At 43.0% G+C, this 23,559-nt stretch overlaps 1 protein-coding gene across 1 annotated transcript in view; it reads right to left on the bottom strand.

Annotated features, from left to right (window-relative positions):
• CDK6 (cyclin-dependent kinase 6) overlaps positions 1 to 23,559 on the bottom strand; it is a 133,414-nt gene that overhangs the window by 94,840 nt on the left and 15,015 nt on the right. Inside the window, exon 2 of the mRNA XM_015408689.1 lies at positions 941 to 1,076. Within this exon, the coding sequence (XP_015264175.1) occupies positions 941 to 1,076 (136 nt within the window). The remainder of the gene's footprint in view (positions 1 to 940; positions 1,077 to 23,559) is intronic.

Here is a 23,559-nt window from a genome sequence, read left to right as displayed (position 1 = left end):
GGAAGGCAGCTGCCTGGCAGCCGCATAGGAATCAATGGAGGGAGCACATTTTACCCCTTTTGACCCACTTGGGGGTCGAATTTCTAAAAATCCCTTCTTAGCAAGCACCTATGCCACACTGGGAGCGCTCTCCCCAAATTGGGCATTGATTTTACGGTGAGGGGACTTTCTTTGATATATATAGATTACATCTGAATCACTCAACTTCAGTTTGTCCTTTCCTTCCAAGGATTACAAACCAGATTCATTTTCTGGTTTGTGATCTTGGTTTGAAGTGGAAACACTAACTATATTTTGAAGAACTATGACCACATGAGGCTATCAGACCCTTGGTTGATCAAGGTCAGTACTGTCTACTCAGACTGGCAGCAGCTCTTCAGGGTCTCAGGCAGAGGTCTTTTAAGTTACGTACAACCTGATTTTTTTAATTAACTAGAAAAGCCAGGGATTGAACCTAGAATCTACTGCATGCCAAGCAGAGGCTCTATTATTGAACTGCAGGCCACAAACCTTCTATGGTTGGTGCTAAAATGGAAGTAATGAACTGACTTCCAAGCATGCAATGGGTAGAACAGCATAAACTTAAGGCTCATTCATGTAGCTCCAAAATATAGACAAGCATTACATCTGAACCATGCCTACACGGTTTAGGCTTTTCCTGAATTCTTTTAGAAGCCATTTGCCAATTTAACGCAATTAGGAAATAATGGTTACAATATAAAGGTTGGTAAGTGCAAAGCTAAATAGCATGAAATTATTTTCAATTGTGAAAATTTTTATTCTAAACCATATCCTTTGAAAAAGATCAGTGCATCTTAGAGCCATGGTTGGTTGGTTGGTCAGTTGGTTAGCAAGGTTTTTCACTGTATGTCTCTTCACACTTAGCATAATATTGCATAAACTTATGTACCAACCTCCACCCCCTACCCTTCTCTGATACCTTTATAGTTTCGCTAGGCACTCCAGGTTCTGGAACTTTATTCAAATAAGTGGTCAAGTCTTGATCAACATGCTCGAACACAAGTGTTAGTTTGGTCTCTCGGTCTGTTCGGGACACTGTGCATACATCAAACAGCCTAAGAGGGGAAGAACAGAAATACTACGTTGTAAATAACTAAAGGGATAAGTTAATATCACGCAATATGTACCTCCACGTATTAGAAAACATAAGAAACATAGAAAGATCTAGATGAATTCAGGTACAGTATATATAATTCATCAGATGATCCTTGATCAGAAGTGGCTACAGTTCCCAAATCTACAATCTACAAGAACATAGACATGCCCAGTAATTTTAATATTGTGCTCTGAGGGCATATTCTATAGACCAGCACAACTGACTTGCCCACTGAGTTGGGACTTTGGTGGTATGTTTAAAACCCTAACAAACAAAACAGCAGGTCTGGTCCTTTGAAAATCAGGATGTTGATTTGCAATACAGTCAAAAGTCCCATTCCCCCTCCCCAGCCCAAATGTGGATAAGTCTTCATTTGCCATATTATGAGCCATGCAGCATTTGGTAGCATTAAGAGAAATATTTAGTAAGTTACAGTGTAGGTTATGGGGGGGAGGAGACTGGAACACAAGCCAGTTGCTGCAACACCTTGTAGGTCAACCTTTGCCCCACCCCTTCTTTTGCAGCTAACCTTTTAAAGCCTGAGCTGGCCCACAAATCTAAGCCTGTGTGGCACAGGATGATGGACAAGAGCAAAAGGGCTAATTGTCATACATGAAGCTGCCTTAAAGTGAATCAGACCATTGGTCCACCAAGTTCACTATTGTCTACGCAGACTGACAGCAGATTTCCAGGGTCTCAGGCCAAGGTCTTTCACATCACCTAGTACCTAGACCCGTCAACTGAAGATGCAGGAGATTGAACCTGGGACCTTCTGCATGCTTTGCAGAGGATCTTCCACTAAACTACTATCTCCTTCCGTGGCTTGAGGGTTATTGCCTGGAACTGGAAGATCTTCTGGCAATGAGAGAGGAAGAGCTGCCTTGTATTCAGAAACCTTTCTTCCCCATCATTTATAATTTATGCTGTATTTCTGTTCTGTAAACTGCACTGGATTCCTATTGGGAAGAAAACTGGGATATAAATGCTTATATAAATAAAGAAAGGGTTGTATCCAGCCCAATGTTCTTCTTCACACTTGGCCAATACTCCCTTTAACTACATCCCCTATATTTCATGGCTTTTGTCAAAACTGGTCTCATCCACAGCAGAGTCCTTTTGGTGGTCAACAGAGACCCCCTCCTCCCTCTTTCACCAGCTGTTTGGATCCAATCCAATATCTTTATCGAGAAACGTTTACATTTCATTTTTAATCCCACCATTCCTCCAAAGTCTCCCCGTTCTCAATCCAGCACTATATTCACTATGTTCACTGACTTGAAGTTACCATGGTTGGTATTTGGTAAGAATCTGTACTAGTTTATCATTGTAGAACTCACTGATGACGTAACTTTTACAAAGGATTGACATTTACTGCTGAAATTTTGGTGACACCAGTTTTCATTTTAATTACAGCTGCAGTTTTTATTTTATTCTCTCCCTACTTTGGCCACCAAATGAGAAGGGAGCACTCACTGGAGAAGACCCTGATGCTGGGAAAGATTGAAGGTCAAAGAAGATGGGGACGGCAAAGGATGAGATGGTTAGACAGTGTCATAGATGCAACGAACATGAAATTGAGCAAACTTCAGAGGACAGCGGAACACAGGAAGGCCTGGCGTGATCTGGTCCAAGGGGTCGCGAAGAGTTGGACTCGACTGTGCGACTGAACAACAACAAAAATGTGAATTTGCTTCAGCAAAAGCAAGATAGAGCACAGTTCACCAGATGCATAAAGTATAACTTCAATAGAAGTCTGTTTTATATAGCTGATTTCAAGGAACCCATATTACAAGAATAGATAAAAATGTTTTGCAGAAATAAATATTAGCTTCTTGCTCTTAGATCCATGCCCTGATCACATTTGCTCTACCTAATATGTACTGTAGGCTATCATTCTCTCCGTTAAACCATATAAACCAGGATCAGATAATTGTAACTGGATGAAACATTTAGATTCAAAGTATATGATAGTGCACATGTGTGCCAATATTTTTTCATCCACTGTCCCTCTGAGGAAGTGACTTAAAACTACTGGGGGGGGGGAGTCTCCATGATAGCAGAGTTGTTTTTGCAACTTGAGTGCTCAGCGGCATCTGTCCTAGACATCCACTGTCTCCAGGCTACAGTCTCAACTGTCTGCCACCAACTTGCACTTGAAGATACCATCTGCCTCTTGTGAAGAAAATTGCACATACTACATTACTAGACAGGTCACAATGCAGTTAAGAAAAGTGCTTTGCCTTTGTCTAGAACTTTTTCATCTTCAGATATCAAAGACGTTTACAAATTGGGTGAGCATTAATATCACTAAGAACAAAGCACTGAGCCAACCAACCTGTAAGTGGGAGCATAATAATCTTCCGTTTAAGATTTCAATCTGCTATTTCAAAGATTGCTTGGGCTAAGCAGAGAAGCCCCAATTAAGGTGGAATTGAATGGAGCTTAGACTCCTGGAACTGTTTACAAATTTCAGCTGAATGAGTAAATCAAGAATTACTTCTGACCTCACAAGATACGTTTGAGAACCAAAGAGAAAAAAAATGAACCGAAGAACTAATTTTGTAGAAATACTAGTTTGTAACATGGTATTGTGAAGTCAGTCTGGTTAGGCATGTGGGATGATAGCTGGGAAATGGGCAGCTCACTTTGAAGCCCCAAATCCCGGTTACTTTGCCAATGCTGCTAGCATAGCTCCATTGCTATCTCAAAAGACCCAAGTCCAAGGAACTGAGACTTTAGCAACTGCTCTGGAGTCCAGTGACACCACCCTCAACCAATCATGCAGTATATGCCAAAAACACCCATGTAAAGAAATAGCCAACCAATGCACACTGACACATCCCACCAACATCGCCTTTCCTCACTATGTACCAAATAAGGAAAGAAAACTGGAGGACTGTGGCATGCCTTATAGGAACAATATAATTGCCATACCCTTAGAAACAGCACAGATGCAGATTTGAATACCATCCTACAAACACATATCCTTTTTACAGGTGGACACACAGGAAAGGAAACACTGACAGCCCAACCATATCACCCGGGCACCTCCACCAGTCACTCACCCAAAGGAACCCGCAAGGAAACCCCACAGCCTCCCCTAGACAAGGAGCACAACCTTGATGGACCAATGGTCTGATTCAGTATAAGGCAGCTTCATGTGCCCATGTGAGATCTGTAATCAGCTGTAGACTTAGTATCTTAAGATGTGCTGTGGCTGGATAGGCATGGTTCGAAGACCTTGTTTTTTCACTGCCATCCAAGGGCAGTGTTTATGCCAGTGATCTTGCCAGCATAACATTATGATAGCGCTAGAATCACAACATAGGCTTACGGGGGGTTACTAACAAAGCCCTGCTTCTCCTCCATTGGCAGGCCCCTGGCACTGTCAATTTATGTATACAATGCCTGAGCAGAAACTCTGGCATCGGGTTTATACCTATGTGGTGTCAGTTAGTAGCTATGCCAGTGAATCTTCAAGTTATACCTATATATCAGACTTATGCAGACATCAGGTTTACTTGCTATTCTAAGTAGGCTACAGACTATCAGATTACACAATAACTGTGTACCTGTAACATAATTCCTAGATCACATACTTCTAACCAGTGTACACGAAAATAATCGGTGCAAAATAATAGACACATGAAGCTGCCTTCTACAGACTCAGACAATAGGTCCAACTTGTCCTGCACTGGGCAGGCAAGCCCAGTCAAGTCTCCTCTGGAATAGTACCCGCCTGTCTAGATAGCAAGGCTTGGGACTATTGAAAGGTGCCAGCAGCCAGGAGCTGAAACTGGAGGCCAGGCTCTTGAACTGACATACAGACTTAAATCTAGTAGACCAGCTGATCCAGCAAGCTTACCCTTCCAACCCAAAGCTTAAATAGGCTAAGAGGACAGCAGCTCCACCTGCTCTGAAATCAGCATCTGGGACTCATCTTGTCCAGTCTTAACTTGGGCCAGAATCCTGCAAAGTATTATATCCACCATGATCTGACTCAGACGGTGGAGTTTGATTTGCAAACCTGGAACTACAACTTCATTGGACTATCTCCGCATGGGCCCACTGCCTTCATGGCTCCTGCCAGGTAGAGGTGGGGTCTGGGGGGCTTGTAGACCAAGTCCTGGCCTGGTGCTTAGTTGCTCCAGGACATGAGGGGAAAGAGGGAAGTTCTGATAGAGGAGCTCCTCCTTCAGGCTCTTTAGGGATAAGTTCTGGTGAAGCTCCCACTGCATGTTCCTCAGGGTCAAGCTTTGGGGCAGATAAACTGGGGACATCTCCTCTGCAGGGGGCTCCTAGAATTTCCTGCTCTCTCCCAGATCATGTTTTTGGCTCCTCAGGCTCTTCTTCAGAGGCTTCCGAGTCAAAGTCCAGAGCCAGCTCAGTGGGGAGTCAGGACCATCTAGCCTAGTACTTTCTACATGAACTGGCAGTAGCTTTCTAGGAAATCCAGTAGATTTAGAATCAAAGAGTTGGAAGGGGCATCAGTTATTACCTGATCCCTTTTTAAAACTGGAGAGCTTCCACAATCTGAGCAGGTGGTCCCACTGATGAATACAACAAGGTTCTACTGGGTTCGGCTGTCTTAAATTGTCTACTCATGAGAGCTGTGTAACACTGAAAGAGGGACGACTGGAAGATACAATTGCGGGAAAGTTGTCACCCATTAGCTTTCTTTTCTCACACGATACTCTTTTGTGTAACCAGATCAATAGCACATACAGTTATTTGAATAGGTTGAACTTGAATTACAGCTGCTCTAGTTTATAAATCATATGGCAAGAGAAGCTTAGTATGGTTAAAAGAAGAGCACTGCCCTGCCTACAAGTATGGTAACAAAAGGAAACTATGAGGCCTCTGCTACATCCAACTTTTTTGCCTTGGAAACCAAGAAGTTTATAATTCCAGCCTCCGTCCCACAGTCTTTAGAGATAAATCATTTCACCTTCTTTGCTATGTTAGGTATCACACATCTAAATTTGTCCACATACAAGTTCCCAAGATCAAAGGCAGTTTAAACTGTGGCTAAGGATTCTGTGCCTATAGATCAGATAGGAGATTTTTCTTTTAGCAAATAGTTAAATGCCACAACAGTCTCCTTTGCATCAGAAGCCTCTTGTGGATTCAGGTAGAGGGGTTCAGCCTCTCTTCACAGAAACATTTAGATAGATGGATTTAGATGGATTGGTTAAATTCTGTGAAATCTGTCTGAGAGTTTAATAATCTTCAATATATTTATATAAATTATCCATCCCAGTACATGCAAACACAGAGTAGCCAGACAGCTCTGAAATCTGAACATAAACACTGGAAAATATTTCCAACTGTATGTTTCTGTTGAACAACATTTACTTAATTTTTAAACACCTTTTTCTGCCAAGTATTTAATACATTGGCAAAGTTACCCTTTCGACTCATGCCATACTTTTAAAAAGATTCCACTGTGCAGAATGTGAACACCCTCAATATTCTAAAAATAAATAAATAAATCATTTTTATGAAATGATAAGACAGCTAGGTCTCTTGACTTTAAAACAATAATTATATCCATGGCTCCTGAAAAATCTATAGGAACGATTAATATTTAGCACAGTGATTTGGTTTGATACTACAGAATGACACTACACGTTTGTATGGGCAGCAAGCAGGGAATGTTCTCACTTAAAAGCCCGAGCCTGGTGGTACACAGGGCTGCAAAATGTCTAATTTCAAACCGGTTCACACAATATGTGTTATATACATACTAAACTTTACCCAGGCACCTGTAAGCATACATTCACCAAGAGAAAACATCGGTTTGGATTAGCCAACCATCAAAGTGGCTGACAGCCACTTCCATGACCATGTTGGAGGTTGTCTTCCTGGGAGGTGCTACAGGACATATCGGCATCAACCAGTTCACACTATATGTTTCTTCATACGAGTGCCAGCTTGATAGTTGGGACTACCGAAGTGGAGGGAAAAAAGTACTGGGTGAACAGGCCTTAAACCTGTCATCTCCAAAAAAGAACAAGAGGTCATGCATTTCTATGTTTGGGGAGGGTCTAGAGAGCTCTAATGTGAGAATTCTTAGCACTCGCCTCCAACTAAAAGTGTTCATGTAGTTTTCGAGAAACCACAACAGTAAAACTGGTATCAAATGGCAGTAAGCCTATGCTCTGAATCTGCCTCTCCAAAGTAGTAATAATCCCATCATGTACATTCCAAAGATCTCAAAACACTTTGAAGACACCCCATTAAACCAACACCCCCTGCTCTTCTGTCCTTCCAATTAAATATTCTGTCTCTGTCTAAACAGAGCACCTTGAACTAAAACTTGCGTTTGGCTTGATATTACTAAGGCAATGTTAGCAGGATCCCTGCCAAATATTTCTGTAAAGAGCAGACAAAAAATTATGAGAAACTCCTACTTGCTTGGGATGAGAGTCCTTTGTTGTATATTGTATCCCTTTTATATCCACTGTGAAAATCATGCAGATGTGTTTCCATAACAGTTGCCTACTATGGTAAGAATAAAGACTCACTCAGGAGTGCTGATTTTTTTTCCCCCTGGCCACTTCCAGCCTCCTACTTCTTGATAACAAGCTTGTTGTTCAGTCGCACAGTCGAGTCCGACTCTTCGCGACCCCATGGACGAGCTCTCTCCAGGCCTTCCGGTCTTCTGCCGTCCTCTGAAGTTGGCTCAACTTCATGTTCGTTGCATCGATGACACTGTCTAACCATCTCATCCTTTGCCGTCCCCGTCTTCTTTGACCTTCAATCTTTCCAAGCATCAGGGTCTTCTCCAGTGAGTGCTCCCTTCTCATTTGGTGGCCAAAGTATTTGAGCTTCAGTTTCATTATCTGGCCTTCCAGGGAACAGTCAGGGTTGATTTCTTTGAGGATTGACTGATTTGTTCTTCTTGCAGTCCAAGGGACTCTCAAGAGTCTCCTCCAGCACCATAGTTCAAAAGAATCTATTCTTCGGCGCTCGGCCTTCCTTATAGTCCAGCTCTCGCAGCCATACATGACTACTGGGAATACCATTGCTTTGACCATGCGGACTTTTGTTGGCAGGGTGATGTCTCTACTTTTTATCATGCTGTTTAGGTTCGCCATCGCTTTCCTCCCAAGGAGCAGGCGTCTTTTAATTTCATGGCTGCAGTCACAGTCTGCGGTGATCTACAGCATGTGAAAACTGTGTGTAAAGGGTCACATTATATTCAGAAACAAAAGCGATATAAATTGGATAAAAGATTTTTGTACTGAAGGTACTGTAAATACAACCTATTATATTTTTTGTTGCTAAAAAGATATTTTCATTATTTACAGCGATTGCAGTGATATGGGCAACAAAAAGTGCATCAAGGACAAAGTAAATGCAGATGCCAAGCTGGTTGCCAGCTGCTGGCCTCTACCACTCTCTTGTTCCAACTGCCACTTCCTTTGAAATCAAGGAGCTCCTGGGTGGTGGTAAGAAACAAATAGAGCTGGATTTACCAACGGACAAACTAGGCACCTGCATTTTTAAGGTCTCAAAACCTCTGCAGAAAAGTTACTCACATGGAAAAATTCAACCACAGCATTTGGTGAAGGGCTGTGGTTCAGTGGAAGAATATTTAATTTGCTTCCAGAAGGTTTCAGGTTTAATCCCTAGCATCTCCAGCTAAAAGGAGCAGGTAGTAGGTGATGTGAAGGACCTGCTTAAGATCCTGGAGAAGTGCTGCCAGCCAGAGTAGACAACATGGACCTTGGTATACTAGTAAGAGTAGCTTCATATCTTCATCTATCATCACCTGTTTCTCCAACATCAGTGGATCTCTAACTATGTGATGGGCCTTTGTGTGTGTGTGTGGGGGAAGACTCTTGGAGGGGGACATTAACTCCTGGAAAGTCAGAAAACTCTGCAGAGGTCAAAATCAGAGGACCATTCATCTCCATGTTTAAGCCACCAAAACTGTTATGCCAACCAGGGAAGCAGTAGAGAGTCACAGAATATAATGGAAATGTATGGCCATAGTAGCTTCTCCTCTTCCTGGTTTACTGAGTCTGTGGATAACGAGGGAAAAATGGTTGGGTTTTTTCTTTGTCACAAACCTGGAGCAATGTCTACCAATTATCCCTACAATGTCACTCACTTGTGTTGCCAGACAATGATTGTGCTGCCTGTTGCTCATCTTTTTATGACTTGCTTACAGTCAGTCTTTACTCTTGCTTTTTTTTAAAGCAAGTCAGATTTTGTTCCTTTCTTTAGTGTAAAGTGTGTGGACTGCTAGGAATGCAAATAGGGCTAAGATGAGTGTAGTGGAATGTTTGCTGATGTTTCCTTTAAGCATGAGAGTCCACATGATAACAGAGTTCCTGCAGTTGTTTTACGTCAAATGGTAGGTAAGATTGCATGTCTGAATGTTCCCCCATGTAGAAAGCTCCTTGTATATGGGAGACTAATGCTGCAATCCTGGAAATAAGCCCCATGGAATAACATAAGACTTACTTCCAAGTAGGTCTGTTTAGGATTGCTCCCTAGAAACCTTTCTCTGATGTGCTGATTTTCCACAGGCAGGGAACTGTTGATGTGGTAGACCCATTTAAATGTGTACTTTTACACAGATTAGTGCTACATCTGTTCACACATACATTTTCGCTACTCCTGGAGTTATAAGTGAAGGTTTACATATGCAAATAAGCCATCATGGTTCACTGAGTCAGTCAATTTTATATCAAACAGTTGCTACTCAACTGTCCAATCGAGTCAGTTTATACATGCAGACACTAATCAAGATTGAGTAATCCAGAGATAAAAAGGAAAGGATATGCATGCATTTGTGAACCAGGGTAATAGCTGTATACCATCCAAAATACTCATGTTATCACTCGTGCTTTGTTGTTCCACAGAATGTGTGAAACAGAATGATTCAGGAGTGCATTTTTACAAAATGAACAGGGCTGCAGCTTTACAATGCAATCCTATGCAGAGTTAATCCACTGTAAACTGATTGGAATAGAAGGGTTTACAATGAACAATGCCTGTACTGCATTGCTCATTGTATGGCATTATATTATTTTTACTGCAGTGTTTTCTAATTCTGTAATCCGCCATGAATCTCAACAAGGAAGGCAGACTATAACTAATGTGTGTAAATAAATAACAATATTGTATTTCTGTTTGTATTTCTATTGTATAAGTGAAATGTTGTTACCTGCCCTGAGCCCACTTGCAGCAAGGGTGGGCTATAAATGTGAATAAATAAATAATTAATAAATAAAATAATCCCCCCCCCCCAAGGAGATGGCTCAGAGGTTCAGGTCTCCAGTTATACAAATTATACTTTTAAAAAATGCCTGCACTGGTATGCAGAAAAGAGACATTTTTGGAAATGAAGTAAACAGTTCAGGATCAAGGCCAAACCAATAAGGTCACACTGGGCAAGCTTTCAGCACATGGCTAACAGTGACCCACCCCACCGGGTTCTCTTATCCTGCACCACTTTGGAGCTGAGAGAATTTGGTCCTGACTGCCAAATTCTAATGTGGTTTTGGGATGCGGACAAATGTCTGGTAGGGACTAGGTTGAAACCACCAAGCTAATTTTCACATCCATAGTTTGCGTCCAAGAAGCTGTAAAGGCCAGGGCCTCATTAAGTCACCATGTCACCAGTCCTGTAAAAGGTTTCATTGTTAAGAATATTTCTTCAAGGAAACAGTGCCCGATAAGATGTTCTTTCCATCTCTCTCTTGCTTTTTCAGTACATCACTTTCTTTTCCAGACACGCTAGTCCTTCTTAATCATTTTTTGTCTGTCTGTGTATTTTTAGTAGTCTGGAAGGATACCCAGTGACAAATCAATACTGCCAAAGTTTTTATAGAAAGCAGGCTGACAGACAGTACTATCCTATGCATTATTACTCCAGTCTGGAGTAATTATGCACAGGATTGCACTGGAAGTCAAACAAAATCATTATTACAGAACCTAACCCTCAAGAATGCTTCTTCTCTTCTGCATAAATATCTTTGTCTTCTTAGATGTCTTCTTCATTTTGTTGTTGTTGTTCTATCGCACAGTCAAGTCTGACTCTTCGCCACCCCATGGACCACATCACGCCAGGCCCTCCTGGCCTCTTCTTCATTTGCCCTGGTATGTACTGCAAATCGATGGCTTTTTCTATGAATCCAATGGGACATGCATGTTGATTAGCTTCATACGTTGCCATGCATGATACCTTTCAAGGAGAAAGGCACTTGTCTTTATTTGGTCCCCATATCAATGTTCTTGTTCTCTGTGCCTTCCTCCAAACCCACACTCTGCTCTGAGGAAAATCTAAATGATGAGACCTAAATTGTTCTGACAAGGGTCAGATTTTTTTAAAACGCCATTTTGTTGCAAGGATGGAGAAAACACAAAACAGAAGGGGGAAAGCATTTTTTACTTTAGAATGATGGCCTGGAGGTAGAGAAGGACAAGCAACAGTGCAGAATATTGAAGTCTTGCTCCTTGACCTTTCAGAGCTTTGTTGGGCTCTGCTCTAACTCATAATGTATGGAACAATAAGGAGTTCTTTCACCAGGCTCTGCCCACACATCTTTCAAGCTTTTCTTGGCAGTGCTGAAACTCCATAAACTCACAGATGCCTGTGCCAGATACAGAATTCCATGCTTAGGCAGAGAGTGGGAGGCCTACTACAATCTATTGTTTTAGCAAGTCCTGCTGCTGTAAGTATGTCTACACTACATGGTTGGCAGGTCCAGCACAGCGCCATCCCCTCACTCACAGATCTCCCCCCTGCTCTATTACCCACCAAAGGACAGCTATCTGAAAAGGTGTGGTTTGTACGTTAAGAAGAATCAAGTGGGAAAATGAAGCAAGCAAATAGATGGGATTGAGCCCGTTGTATTGGTTTCCAATATGCAGATGCTAGTATGAAATTCTAACCCAGGGGTGTCAAACATACAGACTGTGGGCCAGAACTGGCCCCGCAGGGCTCATATCCAGCCCATGAGCAACTGACCCTCTCCTCCTTCTTTATCTGGGGTTGCTGCTTCTGTCCTCGATCCCTTCCAGTCTGGCTTTCTCCCAGGCCACGGGACGGAAATGGTACTGGTCGCGCTGACTGACGATCTCCGTAGGCATCTGGCACTATTGTTGTTAGATCTGTCGGCTGTGTTCGACACCGTCGACGACCAGTTGCTGGCCCGCCGCCTCGCCGACGTGGGGATTCAGGGGCTTGCTCTTCAATGGTTCGCTTCTTTTCTCCAATGTCGGGGACAGAGGGTGGCGATTGGGGACCAGCAGTCCCAAAGGCACCCCCTTGAATGTGGGGTGCCCCAGAGAGCGGTGTTGTCCCCAATGTTGTTTAATATCTATATGCGCCCCCTCACCCAGATTGCCCGGAGGTGTGGGCTTCGGTGTCATCGATATGCTGATGATACCCAGCTCTATCTGATGTTGGGTGGCCAGTTGGACTCTGGTCCCGATGACCTTTATCGGGCGTTACAAGCCGTGGCTGGTTGGCTCAGACTGAGTCAGTTGAAATTAAACCCGGCAAAGACGGAGGTCCTTGGCCTGAGTCGGATCGGTCCGGGGCTGGGGTTCCCTTTCCCAGCCTTCGACAGGGCGCCTTTGGTGCCTGCGCAGGAGGTTAGGAGTTTGGGTGTGCTCCTGGACTCATCTTTAACGATAGAGGCCCAGGTGGCAGTCCCTGCCAAGTCGGCCTTTTACCATCTGTGGCTGGCTCGGCAGTTGGTCCCCTACCTCGACCGTGAGGACCTGGCCCCTGTGATCCATGCAACGGTCACCTCGAGGCTAGACTACTGTAACGCTCTCTACTTGGGGCTGCCTTTGTCGCAAATCCGGAAGCTGCAGCTAGTGCAGAATGCTGCAGCTAGGCTATTGATGGGCCTCTCTAGGCGAGACCACATCTGGCCAGTGCTGCAAGCGCTGCACTGGCTGCCGATAGCATACCAGATTTGCTTCAAAGTGCTGGTTCTTACCTTTAAAGCCCTGAATGGCCGGGGTCCGGTTTACCTAAGGGACCGCCTCTTCCCATATGTTCCCTCAAGAGCACTACGATTGGGGAGTCTCCACCAATGTTCCCTAGATGGGAGTACCAGACCACCTCACATGTCTCTTGAGAAACCTGTATAAGGGCCAAGAAGCGACAGTTAGAACCGGATACGGAACAACTGATTGGTTCAGCATAGGAAAAGGAGTACGACAAGGATGTATACTGTCACCTTGCTTATTTAATATATATGCAGAGTACATCATGCGAAATGCTGGCCTGGATGAATCACAAGCGGGAATTAAGATTGCTGGGGAAAAGATCAACAACCTCAGATATGCAGACGATACCACTCTGATGGCAGAAAGTGAAGAGGACCTCAAGAGCCTCTTGCTCAGGGTAAAAGAGGAGAGCGCAAAAGTGGGCTTGAAGCTCAACATCAAAAAAACTAAGATCATGGCATCCGGCCCCATCACTCCTTGGCAAATAGAAGGGGAAGCTGTGGAAGTAGTGACAGACTTCACGTTCCTGGGATCCCAGATCACCGCAGACTGTGACAGCAGTCATGAAATTAAAAGACGCCTGCTCCTTGGGAGGAAAGCGATGGCGAACCTAAACAGCATGATAAAAAGTAGAGACATCACCCTGCCAACAAAAGTCCGCATGGTCAAAGCAATGGTATTCCCAGTAGTCATGTACGGCTGCGAGAGTTGGACTATAAGGAAGGCCGAGCGCAGAAGAACAGATTCTTTTGAACTATGGTGCTGGAGAAGACTCTTGAGAGTCCCTTGGACTGCAAGAAGAACAAATCAGTCAATCCTCAAAGAAATCAACCCTGACTGTTCCCTGGAAGGCCAGATAATGAAACTGAAGCTCAAATACTTTGGCCACCAAATGAGAAGGGAGCACTCACTGGAGAAGACCCTGATGCTGGGAAAGATTGAAGGTCAAAGAAGACGGGGACGGCAAAGGATGAGATGGTTAGACAGTGTCATCGATGCAACGAACATGAAGTTGAGCAAACTTCAGAGGATGGCGGAAGACCGGAGGGCCTGGAGGGAGCTGGTCCATGGGGTCGCAAAGAGTCGGACTCGACTGTGCGACTGAACAACAACAACAACATGTGTCGCCTGGCGGAAGTGGGGAGAACATCACCACTGGAGCCCTCGCTATTTAATAAAGCTGGCCGTCGATTTGGGATTACTGTCCATCTTGGGGATTTATATACAGGACAATAGAGCACCTTAAATATAGTTATGAATTTTATTGTGGATGTGTAATATTGTTTTATTGTATTTTATCTATTTAACCCAGCATTAGCCGCTTATTAGCCGCCCTGAGCCGCTTGGAAGGGCGGGATATAAATCTCAAATAAATAAATAAAACAAATAAATCATAGCTTGCTTTGGCCAAATACCTCAATCACACAGGAGAGATAGAAAGGCAATCCTCTCTTCCCTGCATTGGCTGAGGCTCCTCCCCTTGCTCCTTACCTGGGAGAGCAAGAGCTTGCTTTGCCAGACTCCCTCAAATCGCACAGGATACAAAGGCAATCCTCTCTTCCCTGTATTGGTTGAGGCTCTCCCTTCCCATCCTTTTGAATGAAACAAAGTTTGTGTCCAGTGGCACCTTTAAGACCAATAAAGTTTTATTCAAAGTATGAACTTTCGTGTGCCTTGCTATAGCTACAGTGTGTGTGTGTGTTTTGTTTGGCTCATTATGCCATGGCTCTTCTGAGTGCAACTGGGTTTGCCTCCCCCTCACCTCCTCTTTTTCACTGTATTCATGCCCTTATGATTCAGTCTTTCTCAGTAGAAAAGGAATGTGAACTATGTCCGGCCTCGGACGTTGCGGGATGTGCAGACCGGGCACCGGGACCCTGACATACCTCACGAGAGCCCCTAGACATGACTCACCAAGCAGGGTGAAGGCCAACGGTCTGGGAAGGGAGCCGGGAGCAGGGCCCCCCTTGTCAGGCTGCGTCGGCCGGGCTCAGAGACAGGACTAGGGTCCACGAGGCGGCACTGCGGAAGAGGAGAGGGGCGGCTGCTGCTTCTCCGATGGGCCAGGAGCAGGCATGAAGCAGCGGGTACCATCGCAGATCGGTGGCACAGCCCAGAGGCTGCCAGAGCCACCGCCGGCGCAGCAGCACTCGCCCGGAGACGGCCCGCTGGCATCCAAGCAGATAAAGGAGGGCGTGGCCCAAGTCGGAGGACGGATGGGTGGTCCTGGGAGCAGGGCAGGGAGATAAAAGGAAGGGTGGAGAAAGGGCTGGAGAGGAGGAGTGCACTGTGGAACGGAGTGGGACACTGACCAACAGAGAGATGAGAGACGGCAAAGAGAGAAGGAAGTCCGCAGCGTAATGGCAGAGGGACTCTCAGGGTAACATTAACCCTGTCCCCTGGCTGTCTGAGGCTTCTCACTCCCTCTCCCTTTTTGGAACCTACCGCTCCAAGGGCCGTCTCCCCTACCAGAGTCAGGTCGCGAACCCTGACACCACGGCCACTGGGGGCGCTGCACCAGAGTTCGAGGGTGAGCATGGACTAGGCTGAGAGTGCATGTCCAGACCAAGTTCACCCAATACATTTCCTTTGTAGACTGGGGATTTTGAATCTACGCTTCCCAGATGGTAGGTTAATCCGGATCTCTATACATTGCTTTCTCTCTATTCCTTCACTTGTAGTTATTTTTCTGGGGAATATACTTTTGTAGACAAATACATAGCCCTCACTCTGTGTCACGATGCCTTCATATGTTCTTGACCAGCTCACTAAGCAACTTATGTACAAAAGCTCATAATGCTCAGCCATTTCATGCTTTCCCTTGGGTCCAAGGCTCAGAGCATTGACCATGAGATTTCGGTAATGAATGTCAATAAATCAAAAGTAGGTTTGCAGCTTATAGATACAAACCTAAACATACTCAAGATTTTTACAGCACAGACATTGTTTCCAGATTTTGATGCAATAATTCAGAGCAAGAGGTGTCAGTTATCAAAGACTGTTAAATAAACAAAATATTGCAAGAGTGCTAATGTTTTAAGCATGTTTGTAATTTAAGAAAAATATATTTAATTGTATTTGTCTGTGTCCTTTATAAAGTTTATATCTCCGCTACCTGATATTACATTCTATGACACACATGGCCTGGCCCAACAAGGTCCCATTTATGTCAAATCTTGCCCTCATAACAAATGAGTTCAACACCCCTGCTCTAACCACTACACAATACTTCCTTTCATGGGGTGGCTGCTATTGAATAGTAGCAAGCAGCCAGTCCTGGGTGAGTTAAGCATATCACATGGCGTTAAGTCATACGGTGGTTGGTGCCAGGCTTGGCACCAATGAGCTCTCCTTCAAAGGCCATCACAACCATAGAAAGGGTTTTGACCTATCCCCTGCCTTTTGCTGACAGAAACCAAGGCCTGAAGGCTGGTGGTACTGTTGTGGTTGTCTAGCAATGGTCACTGAAGATATTTGTTACTTAAAAATACAGGTGCTGCCTCTATTATTTGGGGAGAGTTAACCATGCTTCTATTATTTGGGGTTCCCCCCCCCCCCAGATTTTTCTGCAAACCTGGGGCATTTTTCAGGTTTAGAGAAACATCGGTCTTGTCTGTTGATGGCTTTAAATCTCTGGATTTAAGTATCCACAGATCTGGCACTGCTGAGAATCAGATACATTGATAATGTTCTGTCTGTCAGGTTCTCTGAATTCCCAATTTTCATTTTAATAAAAACTGAGTGTCTAGCCCCTTCTGTGTTTCAATATAATGGTATTATTTAAATCTCCAAGTGGCATGGAGGAGAATGAGGAAATGGCTGCTATAGAGGGGGAGGGCTGGGGCAGGGGAAATGAGGGGAAACCTGCCATGAGGAAGTCCTGTTGCTGCTGTGCAGTATCAGCGGCTATAGCAGCAACATGGAAACCACACAAGGCCATCCCCATGTGGAAAACACCTCTGCTTCTAAAAAGGCTGTGGGTGAAATAATGATGCCCTATCATTTCTGTAATCTAGCCAGATCCTTCACTTTAAAATGCAGCCAAATACAACATTCCTGTGTCCTTCTTCCATTCCAAAATGTGTCTGAAACATATACTCAAATCAATTATGTATGATAACCCTTCTCATCACATATTTGCAGTGCAGTTTTCCCTTATGTTTTATCTAGCTGTTTGTATGACACATCCTAATCTTCTGTAATGTATCTCTATGATCTCAAACTGTTCTTCCTTCATTTCCACATTTTCTGTTTTTATCTTTAAGCAGAGGAAACAGTTACAGTGTATCTTTATCTCATCTCAGATTAAACAAAGAAAATAAAATCAGAGAATTTCTCTCTGATAACTATGAGAATTAAACTGTGAGTAATTGTCTAAATGGAAGAACATATTGCTTTTTGAATCTAAATGTTTTAAATGGAAAATGTTTTCAATGAAATGTAGTGGTGCAGTGCTCTTTGATGACTGTCCAAAAAAAGAGAAAAAGGGGGAAAGAAAAATGTTTCTTTTTCCCTATTCATTTTGCTTAAAATTTTGAAAAACCTAAGGACTACCCCATAAAATAGCCCTTTACCCATTCTTTTGCTGGAACTTTCAGAATTAATCTTAATCTGGGTTGGGGTTTTCTTCACCACAAAGGCCAGAGGATACATTTCTTAATTTAAAACACTTCCACTGATTTTATTTTTGCATGTTGTTAAACAGAAAACCCTACCTAAACAGGAGTTTATGCATATTAAAAAAATTCCACTAAAGCCATTCTATCATTCACTTCATTTGTGTTCTTTTCTGCTATTTTCCCCTGTATTTACCAGTCAGTACTTTCCCAACTCCCACTGCCAAGCAAAAATGAAAGCACTCTTAGTTAAGAAATGATTGAGGTGGCTTGCTCTAATCAAATTAAACCAGCCAAATGTTCCTTTCAAAGGTAACTGTCTACTCGGCAGCTGTATGCAAACTACCAGATCAAACGTGGAAAAAAACACAGATGTAGAATCCTTACACCAACCCCCTTTACTCTACAGATCTAGCTCCAAAGATGGAGAGAAACAAAAGCCATCAACAGAGCTGAGAACTCCATTCACACAACACTTGGAGAAATTTACTAGCTTGGCAAACATTATGTTGACACTACCAGTGTGTAGTATAAAGATTTCAAGAAGGGAAATTTCTCAGAAATAGTAAACAGCAACAAAGGCTGTTTATCCCAGTGATATATTTTCTATTACACGTGTCAAGACTACCTACTACACTTTGCAGCAAATCAGGGGGGGGGGAACCCCTCTTTTCATTCTTCTTCTTACTTCCGATCTCTTCGAAAACACATTAATTACTGGCACTGAGAAATACTGAAGTTAGTTGTTCATAACAAGATTCCAATTAAAATTATAATGACTCATTTACATCTTACATAATCAAAAAGGGGAATTCTTTCAATGTGACCACACACATGAGATGTTTTCTTTTTCTATCTCACCTTCTCCAGCAAACTGCTTTTTAAAGCTGACCTTGACTTTTAAAAGCTACCTGAGTTTGGAACCACTGTGTCTATATGTATAGCTGGTGCATTTATTTAGATACTTTGTATGAAGCCTTTTGGGCCCATCTGAAACATTTCTCACATTCTTTATCAAAGTATTACACACCAATGCTGTGTAAACTTAGTTTTCAGTGGAATCCTGAAAATCAGCAGACTATTTTACATGAATTAAGGGTTTTAATTAAGGGAACACTGATTGTGGGAATTTCTCTGCATCAGTGCCGTAACATGTAATGTAGTACATCATACAGCATTTTCACTTATACTTGAGAATTTCCAAGTCAGTGCTATCTATGCCTGCTTCACATGACGAGCCACCTTCCATGTTACAGCAGCAATCTGAAGACCCTATGCTTTCCCAAGTAGCATCGACATGATAAAGATTGGCTTTTACTAGACACAACAAATGAAGTTTATTATTGAGTGCTCCGTTGATAGCACTGAATTGATTAACCCAGACAGAACACATCTGAAAGCAGACTAATCTGAGTCCATTAATACTTTGGGGAGGGCCACACTCTTTAATAGTCTAATCATCACTACTACTATGGATTTTGGATATGTGTGAATTGATAACCCAATGTGAGGAAAGGGGTTTAACCTTCAGGCCCTGACATTGAAACGGCTCGTCAGCTGAGGGAAGCTGTAGGACATCCCTATATTTCAAATGCATCAGTCTTAAGGAAAATGAGATTCCTCTTACAAGCCTTGAGGAGTCTGGGCTTCTGATCACTGTCATCCTTTTATTAGCTTTCTAAACTAGATTACTTTTCAGTTCTATCCATACTGTGCGATCTGGTTGATTTCTTTCCAATCCTCTTCCTTTATCTTGCCCATTACCTTGTGAATAGACTCTTGTCTAGGAATCTGACATAGGGTGTTTTGACTCTCAAAAGCTTATACCCTCATAATCTTGTTGGTCTCTAAGGCACTACGGGACACAAATCTAACTGCTCTGCCGCAAAGCAACACGGTAACCTCTGAAAACATCTTCGTTATGAACGTACATGCTGCAGTAAACTGTAGCAATACTTTGGGTGCGATCATACGTACCAAAAGCGGCGGCAACGGTGCGATTCCCCTGCGGAGTAAAGGGGCGCGATCAGACAGAAATATCTGTCCAGCGGCCCCGAGTCGTTGGCGAGGCATCTTGTTGTGCCGCAGGAGCGTGGAAAAAAGCCACCGGGGAAAGGCTACTATTATCCGGAACTGCGGGGCGTGCGGGCGGAAGTCTGATCGTACAAACGTGTATCATTTTGGCCCGGGGAAAACAGCCTCGCTTCCTGCCCGCATTTTCTCGCTCGTGTGACCGCAGCCTTTGTCTTCTAAATGCTACAGACTAACAGCACAATTCTATGCTCCAGTTATACTGGTTGGATGGAATAAGCCACTACTAAGTACCACTAAATCAGTGCAACGTTGATGCCGTAACCGTGTAGTGGCAGTGTAACAACACTGTGAGTGCATAGTCTGCTGCACTGAGTCAGCAGTGATGCCTTTGCTATAGTGTTACAAGTATGCCACAGCAAGGGCAACCAAGTGCATAGAAGATAATGTGGTGGGTGCAAAAGACAAAGGATCAGGTGAACTAGGAATCCTATCCCTGTTCAAGGCTAGGGCCATCCCTATGCCAGCACAAAGCCTGGATCAAGGTCTGAGGAGAGCTGAAAGCGTTTAACAGCCCAGATCAAACACTCTAGCACTTTATATGGACGTCCACCATGTGCAAATTGTAATGCTCTAATTGTAATTTTATTGTTAATAAGTTATATTGGCTGTTTTATTGATTATTTCTAGATGTACTGCATTAATCTTTACTGGTTTTTAATTGTTGTAAGCCGCCCTGAGCTGCTTTGGCGGGAGGGCGGGATAAAAATCTAATAAATAAATAAATAAATAAATATACAAGATCCAGCTTTTGTAATGCCAAATATTACTTTTTTGAACATTTTGTCATATTTTGTGTATTACAGTAGACCAGCTTCCCATGGGAAAAGAGCCAGACTTTGCACTGATATTGAGGGCAGCCCTTGGCAGCATAAGCAGGATTAGCTAGCTAATTTCATCCTAATTAACAACAACAACAACAACAACAACAACAACAACTATTGTATGGCATTGTGTGTTGAATAGCCAGGAGATTCTAAGATTGTCTGGCAGTCAGAAGTTCTATCTCTTTTAGCATTATGCACCACCAGGGGGCGAGCTAGACTTGTTTTTAATGCAAGAGACGTTTCAGAGGTGGTTTGCCGTTGCCTGCCTCTGCGTCAAGCCCTGTTATTCCTTGGAGGTCACCCTTCCAAATACTAGCCAAGGCCAACCCTGCTTAGCTTCCAAGATCTGACAAGATTAAACTAGCCTGGGCTATCCAGGTCAGGGCAATTTTTATCCTTCCTTTCCCCCACAGAGCTCTGGGTAGCATACATGTTCCTCTGCTGCTAGTCTCAAGTGTCCATGTGAGATAGCCTGAGCTAAGAATGAGTGACTGGCCCTATGGTACCTAAAGAGTTTCATGGCAGAGTGGAGATGTGAACCTGGTCTCCTTGGTCCTAGTTCAGCACTCTAACCAGTACAATCACATTGGCATAGCCAGGCTGTGGCAGGGTTTTCTAGTGAGATCCAGCACACAGGAGCTACTACCTGCCCTGGTACTTACATAAAGAAGCCCAAACACATGACTTTTTTTTAACATCTGAAAAGGAACATGTCATATTTCTGTCTTTATCACTCAGAATAGGTTTGGCTATAGTCCACACAAACAACAGAAAAGGCAAAAGCTGATAATTTTAGAACACATATATATTGATCTGTTCAAATACGAGTCCCCTCCTAAAGAAGACATGAATTATTTAAAAACTAACGAGCAGATATGCCCTTTGGGGGGGGGGGCAAGGTGCTTGAACAAGGAGCATGAGACACGGGATGGTAACTCCACTGATTTTTTGAACATCTTGGGCGGTCCTGATACCTTCAGCCCATGGTATTGTTCTGACCTAGTTGAGATGTAAGTTGGAGACACTGTACTCCAGTTGTTCTGGCCCTGACCAGTTGAACAGTATCAGAAGGTGAGCTCAGACCTGTAACATTTGCACTATGGATTCCCACAGTTTAATGTCTACAGAAAACTGTTGGGAGAGGCTGTCCAGAGATTTGGAGTGAGATGCCATCAGTATACTGACATATATAGACTGCATGCTCCACGTCCCCTCTTACTTTTGGACATACATAGACTGCATGTGTGGTTGAACAAGACGAATAGAACATGATTTCACTTCTGAAATTAATATCAGGGAATTCTATGATCTTCGTTTCCCAACTATTGTCACATGCTGCGCATTTGAGACATTTATAGTGTCCCTTAGGGAAGTCATCATTACTTTTTTTTAAAAAAAAAACAATTTTATTTAGGATATCATCACTCAAAATCAACATTTATAATACATTTTTATCCTAAGGAAGTCATCATTACTTATCAATGGTTTCAAGTCTGCATGTATTAATAAGTCCTTCAAGTTCTTAGTTCTATGGAAACCTATATGGGGTTTGATATCACGTCCCGGAATATCACTTAATATATGCCAGTGTCTGAAAATTATATTTTTTATAGAGTGAGCCTTGAGAGTATAATCTATAGCCCAACATATACCACTTCTCAGTATCTTTTAAAAGCTCTTACCTGTCTCTTCTATCAGCCCTATTTTGTGCCTTAGCTACAATTTCTACTGGATAGCCTCTCCTCAGAAAATCTACCTGCATCCTAGAAGCTTCCTGATGGTAATAAATCAAGAATCAGTATACTGACAGCATTCACTTTTCTGTGATTGGTAAGACAACGGATATCCTGAACTGCTCTCTGGAAATGATAATAGGATGGATGCAGAACAATAAAGTTCAAGCCAGAGAATAATAAACATTGTTGCTTTGTAATATTGTCAATCAGCCTGCGCTAGATGGAGTTGGACTTCCCTTGTAAAAGCAGATTCACAGCTTGGAGTCCCTAGTGGATCCATGCTTGCATATGGAGACAAAAAAAGGTTTCCTTTGTTGCACATAGCAATTGCTCTCAACTTTGGCTGATGCACCAGCTGTAGCTATTCCTATATAGGCAGGATCTGGTTTATGCTCTGATCACATCCAGATGGCATTACACTCTACAAGGGACTGCCTTTGAAGACTGCTCAGAAGCCTCAATTAGTACAAAATGTAGCAGCAGCAGCAACACTGCTGATGGGAACCAGTTTTAAAAGAACTGCATTGGTTGCCCATTCACCTTTAGGCACAATTCAGAATTCTGGTTATTGCCTTTAAAGCGCTAAAAAGTCTAGGACCAGGGCACTTAAAAGGTCCACTATATCACATATGAATCTGCCTAAAATCTTCCACCCCTGCCCTGCTCCACGTCCCCTCTTACTTTTGGACTGACTTCTTCAACTAGGGAACTCCTTCTCCATAGATATTTGCCCAGCTCCTGACCTTGTAAGTTCTGAGAACCACGTCAAAACATTTTTATTCATCTAGCCTCTTGTCTGATTTATTTTATTACGTATGATTGATCCCCTCTACCTCCCCATCTCACTCTGCTTCTGAACTGATTTTGCCTTATTACTCTACTGTTTACATTACTGGTTTTACTTTTTTCAGGTTTATTGTTATGATTATGTTATTGTTACGATTTAATGAGGTTTTGCTCTTGGCTACCTTCAAAATATTTAAAGCAGGGTAATTTTAGAAAAATAAATAAATAAATACCAGGTAAAATTATATTTGGCTTACCTAGGAATAAGTCATACAAGCTCCACAAGCACGTGCCTAGGAAGAAGTCATACAAGCATGGTAAAATAATGATGAGGAGTAATGATAAGATAAAGGGGCGCATATATGTGTGTGTGTATGTGTGTGTGTGTGTGTATATATATATAT

Source organism: Gekko japonicus, unplaced genomic scaffold (genome assembly GCF_001447785.1).
Source record: "Gekko japonicus isolate JY-2015 unplaced genomic scaffold, Gekko_japonicus_V1.1 scaffold2111, whole genome shotgun sequence".
Taxonomy (NCBI): Eukaryota; Metazoa; Chordata; class Lepidosauria; order Squamata; family Gekkonidae; genus Gekko; species Gekko japonicus.
The sequence above is the reverse complement of the archived record's forward strand: the minus strand, read 5'-3'. Positions and strand labels throughout refer to the sequence as shown.